Here is an 8000-nt window from a genome sequence, read left to right on the forward strand (position 1 = left end):
GAGTTGTGGCCGTCATATTCTTGCTGACACCTGTCTCCTCTGTCTGTGTTCCAGGGTGAAAGAATTGAAAAGGGCCAGGGAACATGAGACCCCTCAGACGAGCCCCCTCGCGATGTGACATCACTCTCCTGACTCCTCTGTTTTCTTTTTTCGTTTGTACCCAAGACATTTTACAAGAGAAATGGGAATAAAAAAAAAAAAACATCAATGCAAGCACTGCAATTATTACTACTTCTGCAGTGTTACTGGTTCGACTACTATTACATGTACAACAGCATTTTTTCACATATCTTTTCTCTCCACTGACTTGATTTTGGTCAGAGAGTGGCAACTTCTACGGGATTATAAACTCTAAGGGTCGGGGTGGGGGGGGCTTGCAGAACATTTGCTTCATGGCATTTTTTGCACTTTTTTCGTGGATTGCTTTGTCTTTATTTGGACGTGAAGAGGTTTTGGACGATGGAGGGACATGTCCGAGGAGGTCTGTCACGCGCGAGGACCTGAAGAGACGTGAATCACGGCTGCTGCAGAAGATCCCAGAGGTTTTGGGGCGAACACGCAGAAAAACACTCTGGGCTCTAATCGTATTTCATATTTTTTTAAGTGACCAATCATTCAAGGACGGATTTTTTTCAACCAGATGTATTGGTGACCCACGCGCTCATTTCTACCACTGCTGTAGATGGTGATATTCAATTTAGCTCCACACTTCCTCCTGTCCCACTGTGCTCTACCCCACCAGTCTGCCCACACGGGTGGAGCTACAAATGAATGTAGTCCGGGGTTTGACCATGCGGATGCAGATGGGGTATAACATATTTCTGTTTTGCCATTTCTTAAAGAAAACCCTATGCTTTATGGTATATATCGTCACTTTATTACTTGAATTTGCTCCATACTGTCCGATGTATTCGTTCCATCACGTCTAATGTATTGATGATCTGTATCTTCAGACTCTATGTTGTTGAATCCTACCAAGAAAAAAAAATGCATGAATTCTTGGCGAGAAAAAGTCTTTGCTTGTGTGCTTATGGTCTAGTCTTTCAGCCTATCCTATGATTTTCCTTTTGGTTCCCACTCTAGTGGCGCACACATCCATCTTCTCCTCCATGAGTTCTGACATCTCGGTAATGAAGCTATCCCTGTATTTGTCCATTTTGTTCGATAGATTGCTCCTCTCACACCTAACGAGAGAGAAGAACTTGCCTATTTTGTGTTGTAACGGTTCTGGTCATGCAGGTTATTACTGTTCTTTTTAAACGAACTTCAGAGCCTGTGAAGGCTTTTGAGGGGAAGATCACATACATTGCCTTGACGTCTTAGAGATTCTTTGAGGGGTCCCTAAGCTTGTCCCAAAATAGGGGTTTGACAAATCCATATTTTTGACAATTGAGCGATTTCTGTATATAAAGAAGGCTGAAAGTACGTAGGAAAAAACATTTACCCAAAAGGGATTGTATTTTAGAGATATATTATTTTATTCATTAAAAATGGGTCAAAAACAGGTACGAGACAAAAACAGAATATTTGTATAGTTTTGTTTGAATGCCTAAGAAGTATGGTTGTATTGTTTGTATATAGTGTAAATACCTGGGATAAAAATGAGCTATGTGCATGAAAAGTATGAACAGAGTCAAAAGGGAAAAAAAACAACAAAAGCAGTAGTGGCTATGCTCTGTAAAGTTAAAACTATTTCACTATTAGAGTATTTTATTTTATTTTGATCGTTCTTGAGAAGAACATTTTGCTAAAGCATGATATTAATGCAATATGAAAAAGTAAAAAAACTGTATTTAGAGTTAGGAGAAGTCTGCAAAATTATCTTTAAAGTACGGTTACGTTTTATTTATTTATTTCTTTCCTTTGTTTTGGGCTACCAAGAAGATTTTGCCAATGGTGCCAAGGTATGTGAATGCTATAATAGCTTAAGAAGAGAATTAAGTTAAATTTTTTGCAGAACAGATAATCATACAGTGAAATACACACTAGCACTAAAGACCATAAGATCCCAACTGGCAGAGGATCAATAGATCACTGAGGTACACAGTTTGCAGAGGGAGTCGTTGTGTTTTAGCAGAAAGCAGTTTAAACCTCTCATGTCCCCCCCCCCTGTCCCCACAGACAACTGAAGCATATACCATCACTGAATTTACCATAGATGCATTTGAGATTTAATTTTTTTTTGTTGTCATTGCAAAGGGAATGTGACGCGTTTCTGAGATATCTTGTCTGATCTTGAAGATTGTAAAAGGCAGCCTTGCCCACGGCGTCCCTATAAAGCAAATCCACGTTATTACTCTCTGTCACTGACAGAAAGATTGAACTCCCCCTCTTTCAAAGCTCCGATTTATCCCCGGTCGTTCTAACCCGGGGACCAGATTTGACTAATAAATGTTCTAATGAAAAGAAACTCCTTGATCAAGGCTGCCAGGATTGAAATGTGACCTTGTTATTCCAAAATGAACCAAGTTGAAAAAAGCCATGTGTAGCGAACTGTGCATGACTGGATTTGCAAGCTGAGCAGTCACAGGTGCTAAAGCAGCGTTTGGAGTCGTCGTTCACCTCGATGCAGGGTCAGTGATGGCTGTGATGTACCGGTGCCATTTATAATTGTGAGACCTGCGATGTGTCTTGTGTGTAGCAGTTCTGATCGAACCTGTGTAGGGAGACACACACGCGAGCTGCTGGTCTAGCGGTGCCTGTCGGTTGCTGCCTATAATCCTTAAATAATATATCCCCCAGCAGAACTACCAGAAAGTGTTTTTCTGTATCCAAGTTACCACCACGTGTGATAATTCAGCCAAGTGCCACTGAAAAACATGAGTCTTCTCTCCCCCCACGTGTTGTCATGTTTGTTAAAAAAAACGATTATTAGGCTCAATGGTTGTTTCTAAATTGTTGGCCTGTTTTTCCACTCATCTGACATGTGAACTTTATTTCCTGAGTGTTAATGTAGAAAGTGCCTATTCATATCCCGACAACACCGAGCTAACGTCCCAACGCGTACGACGTACCCGAGGTCGTGAGGAATCCCAGAGAACATGGCCCCCCCCACCCCACATTCAGTGCTGTATCTTCTACATGAACACGCACCGTCACCTCACACTCACCACAAATACGAAACCCCCCCCCGTTCACACCAGTATCAGTGCAGCACTCCAGCTTGTCTACATGCTACGTTTCTTCTTCTTCTTCTTTTCTGTTTTGTACTGGGAACAGCTCGTTCAAATCACACTTAGAAAACGCCACTACTGGGGTCTGTTGCCTTTGCGCTCATCCCCAAGTGCGTGGCATCGAATGCATAGCCGGTGCAATGTGGTGGCAAAGCGGAGAAGGATTTATTATGCTTGCATGGGTAAAATAGTTAACAGGGTGACAGAACTGCACCTAAAGCATGCTTATTTTCCTAGAATCGATAGTCAGATAGACTCGTTTAAAAGAATTGCTGTTCTGTAAAACAATGGGCGTTGGTTCGACGTGTCACAGAACTCCGAAAGACAGAGGGCCACGTGACTGGAGGGCACAAGCCAACCATCCACACCCAGTCGCCACTGACGCCTTCATGGCCGAGCATGAGGACAGGGTTGTTTTTTTTTAGAGCTTTTTTCCCCTTTTGGGTTTTTTCTCGATTCATTTCGATTTGATCAGTGTGCTCCCAACTTCAAACAGGAACAAATGGACAAGGGGTTGGAGGCCGTTGTTACAGCATTGACACGTCACAAACACACACACACATGCACAAGACGCCACCACGTGACGGACACACACACACACACGCAGTCACGTCCAGGTGTCAGATAGGACACTGGGGCGACGGAGGCAGCACCGCTCTCCTCCGGGCCGAGGGGCTGGTTCACCTCCCTTACGTATTTTACTCAGGGTGCCAAAATGGGGAGGAGGAAACAGAGCGCGACACGTGACTCGCAGCAGGAGAAGCTGAGAAATGAAACCAAATGTCTCAGCGACGCTTTCCTGGTGAAGAAATCTAGGACAGACTGCGATACCGAAGTCTTTAAGATGAGTGAATGTGAAGTTTAATCCATTTCCTCTCGGTATCGCTGAAACGTTACAGACACCGGTGGGAGCCCCGGATAAAAGAGTCCGGTTATATAAAGCTCATTAAGATAAATGATTTGACGTTCTCCTGTCGAATCCTCGTATAACTCCGGCCCGTTCTTCAGGCCTCGAATTCATCTAAGTGACAAAGTGTAGAAGGGGGGGGGGGGGGTTGAGATTAAGAGCGAAATTATACAAAAAAAAGTTCACCTGCAAAATCTTGTTTTACTGCCATTTATGAATGGGATGACAGGTTCGCTGAAAGCTGGCTCTCTGCGTTAGTATACCGCCGACTTCAAGGTGTTCTGTGAAACTGAGAATCTGCCTTTCCTCCTCTTCTCCCCCCCCCCACCTCCTCCTCCTCCTCAACGCACCCACACCGGAGAAAGGCAGGCACATCAGGACAACACAAACAGAAACCGTTTTACGACACGTCCCCCTCGTGGGGACACAGAGCAATAAAGAACTATTTTGTGGAGACCTATAGGCCGAGTGAAGTTTCAAATGATTGGACACATGTAGTCGACTTACTCTTATGCAAATGCCAGTATTGCAAGACAAGCATTCAGTAGTTTATGGACAGCAATTATATGGCACCCTTTACTGAACTGCACGTTTTTCATCAATTCCAAAACCGAGAAGAAAAAAAACAGACCCTGCTTTGATAGAAAGTTCCGGGTCCTCGACACTTTGCATGTGAACTAGTGTTAGATCTATTTTCCTCTCCTCTATAGCTGTCTTTCTCTCTGTCTTTCCCTGTTATGTGACCCAATTTTTCTCCGCTCCCCAAACCCTGACCCCCCCCACCCCCCCTTAAAAACGTTCATCTCCTCTCGGTTCTCCCTCAATGTGTCTTTGCGTTACCTCCTTTTTCTTCCCTTCTCCTGTTTGTAAGTTTTATTTTTTGTAATTGTGCATGTACAAGCGTCACTGACTCGATGGATATGTAAAAAAAAAAAGGAAAAAAAAAAAGATTTCAGCTGCTGAAGCCATGCAAAACGTTTTGAATTGCCCTTAAAATATGGAAGATGTTTTCTGAATGCTTTATATTCTTTCTGCTGTAAAATAATAAAAAAATGAAAAAATGAAGAAAACTCGAGAACCAAGCTTGGGACGTCTTTTTGTTTCCTCCTTTTACTTTGAAAGTGCATTTCAAGAAAAAGACCAAAAAAAGCAGATTTGTACAATATAGCTTTTTATTTCTATTCGGCGTTAACCTCTCACATCACTCAGAGACTTTGTACACAAATCTAGTTTCAAACAACATAAAGGTCAAATGAATAAATCATCCTGAACTCCTCAAGCAACATGTCCCAATCATTCCTGCTTATATGTGTGTGAGTACATGTTCTAGGCAAATGTGCACAAACAAGCATGATGTGGATTTTGTCTGCACGTGTTTGTATGAGCCCTGTTTCTTGTGTGTAGCGTTAAGTTAAGTTAATCAGTTTTACACACAGTATTTCCAGAAACACTCAGTGTTCCCCGCTCTCTTCCTGAACTGCTTCCGGATCCCGAACACGTGGCTGAAGGGATTCAGGAGACTTTGCTTCTCCAGTAGAACCTGAAAGAGAAAAGAGAAACATTTTACTCACAAGTTATTTGTCTTGTATTTTGACATTGGTGACGTTTGTAGAAAACCCACCTCTCTTCTCATCCCTCTGGGAAACAGGCCTGTTGTTCTCACACCTGAGAGAAGGTGAAGCACAACATTACGAGCTGGATGTGCACGAGCAGCATTAGGAGCAGAGGTAGTATAAAGTTATAAGACTTAAAGAGGTTAAACTACCCACTTCTGATCAATGCCTCCAACGGCCTGATGCTGGAGTGGATGCAGATTATTCCTGGGTTAAGTGTTTGCGTGTGTGAACACTGATATTTCATGTGTTTTCTCACCGTCTCTGTTGATCTCCCCAGATATGATGGTGGCGTATCTGAGACCAGCTCCGTCCTGAGGGGGGTAGTTCTGCTCGGAGAGAGAGAGATCATCCAGGGAGGCGACTCCTCGGTCCTCTAATGAAGCTGAGGACAACGGAAATATAACAGGAGACACAGGGTATGGATCCAATGCTTGAACACTTCTGTCATGGTAAAGATTCTACACAACATTTAGTAATAACTGTTTGATTATTTGAACAGAGAACTGAAATTTGTAATGTTTTAGGCAGAGAAATCCAGCATTGATGGTCCAGGTGTGGGAGCTGAGACTCAGGATACATGAATTGTCCAAGTTCCATGACTAAAAAGTCTGATCAAGTATCAAATTAGTAAACAACAGGTGTAACGGAGGTGTTCCTCTCCACCTACCAGGTCCTGGATAGGGCATCTCAGCCGATTCTGTGATGGGGTGGCCCAGCGTCGGGCCGGAGGCGGCGAGCAGGAAGGCCCAGGACAGGAGATGGTTACACTTCATGGTTACGCTGCGGTTGGAAGTCGCTCTGACTCTTCTGGAGGTCGTCAGGCAGGGAAAAAAAAGACTTGCTGTGCATGCTCTGCTGGTTCCAACCGGGTTATATAGTTTGAGCTGTAGCCTCTCCACCCCCCCCCCCCCCCGCCTCTTCCCTCTTACTGGCCACCACAGCCATCAGCAGCATCCACAGTCTCATCCTGTCTATCTACCAGTCATAAATCAGCCGGCAGTCACAGGTGAATTATAGGATCAATAAAAACACAAGTGCCGTGGCCCATGCTTCAAGGGCACGGTCATGTTTTACCAGCTCCTCAGCTTGATTGACTCTCTTCACTGACTTTGTAAACGCCGGTGTTTCTGATGTCACTCTCCGCGGCGTCCCTCAGGGGAGCAGGTGGAGAAACCGCCCCGCCAAATGACTAATGTTTTTTTTTTTGCGCCACCAGTTCATTAAACTCTGGGGCCATTTGAATCGACTCGACTCAAAGAAAAATCTCCTGGATGGGAGCTGCATACAAAGCAGGGAGAACTCATAAAACCACGTAATTACTCGCGCAGTGGTGCCGCGGAAATGCTAAACCGTTCAAGGCCTCGTGGTCCGTAAGGCGTCTGACATTTTGAGGCAGCGGAGGATTTTCCAACGGGTCACTGAGTCAGGTTGATTCATGCACATTATTCAGAGGCCTTGTTCTGGGGAGATGTTATATTTGTGCTTTCACTTCCTTGTTGTCGTGCAGTAAAACTCTCCTGTCTGCCGGGAGAAAGGGTGACAGGTGGAGACGGATACTCACAAAGCCCCACTTTGCACCCCTGTATGTAATTTGTATATTTATGACACGCGTGACGTCAGGGTTTCGGTGTCTTGTATGTTAATGATCTCCGATGTAACGACGGTGACATTTAATTTTACGGTCAGAAGGCCAGACTCTCCATTAGCTGATGCCGTATATCATGAAAAGCCATTAAGATTCATGGTCTTTATTAATAGGCAAGGACCCGCTGCAGATCCCAGGTTATTCAGCCTCTAAAATAAATGTTGTCTCTTCCGTGTTTAAGCCTCACGCTGCTCCGGGAGAGATGATTGATTCCTCTGTGGCCTGAGGTAGAAGGAGATGAGTTAAAGGTCTTGTTGCGTCTTCTGTCGATTTCTTTGGGTTGTCATGCAGAAAGTTTGACGTTAGAACTTTAGTTGTGTTTCTGTTTTGGGTTATTTAAATGTTTAAATCTGCACAGTTTCATAAAATAGATAAAAACGGCCTTTGTGCAGTCGTCTGCCACCTCGATGTCAAGGACTCATCACCAAGAAGGTCCACGAGGACGGGGGGGGGGCAACACGAGGACAAGTGGGCCCATTCATCATTCCTAAAAATATTTAAACATATTTTTAAATCCTTTCCTTGAGGTAATAAATACAAATTAATACATTTCCCTCAATGTAAATCTTCACCTGATGTTTTGGAGCAATATATCACTGGAAAAACTTTGATTATAATGAAGTTCTGCTTCTAAAGTCTTAAATGTGAACAAGCAGTAA

The 8000-nt window shown here is 43.8% G+C and overlaps 2 protein-coding genes across 14 annotated transcripts in view; one reads left to right on the forward strand and one right to left on the reverse strand.

The window, feature by feature from the left end:
- Nucleotides 1-3661, forward strand: part of camta1a (calmodulin binding transcription activator 1a) — a 281924-nt gene extending 278263 nt beyond the window's left edge. For 11 of the 13 annotated variants that reach the window (XM_034591547.1, XM_034591548.1, XM_034591552.1 and 8 more), the window contains one exon: nt 55-2818. In XM_034591547.1, coding sequence (XP_034447438.1) covers nt 55-87 — 33 coding nt within the window. In that variant the 3' untranslated portion in view covers nt 88-2818. Of the gene's footprint in view, nt 1-54 lie in introns of all 13 variants that reach the window. The other 2 variants (XM_034591553.1, XM_034591554.1) reach the window with 1 other exon arrangement.
- A 1249-nt stretch (nt 3662-4910) lies between these two features.
- LOC117765220 (urotensin-2-like) lies at nt 4911-6834 on the reverse strand. The gene is made up of 4 exons (XM_034591560.1): nt 6364-6834; nt 5953-6078; nt 5702-5745; nt 4911-5620 (listed from the first exon to the last, which is right to left on the reverse strand). The coding sequence occupies exons 1-4, from the start codon at nt 6467-6469 to the stop codon at nt 5507-5509; spliced, it is 390 nt and encodes a 129-aa protein (XP_034447451.1). The 5' UTR covers nt 6470-6834; the 3' UTR covers nt 4911-5506.
- Between the last annotated feature and the right edge of the window lie 1166 nt (nt 6835-8000).

The sequence above is a fragment of the Hippoglossus hippoglossus genome, chromosome 7, assembly GCF_009819705.1.
Source record: "Hippoglossus hippoglossus isolate fHipHip1 chromosome 7, fHipHip1.pri, whole genome shotgun sequence".
Taxonomy (NCBI): Eukaryota; Metazoa; Chordata; class Actinopteri; order Pleuronectiformes; family Pleuronectidae; genus Hippoglossus; species Hippoglossus hippoglossus.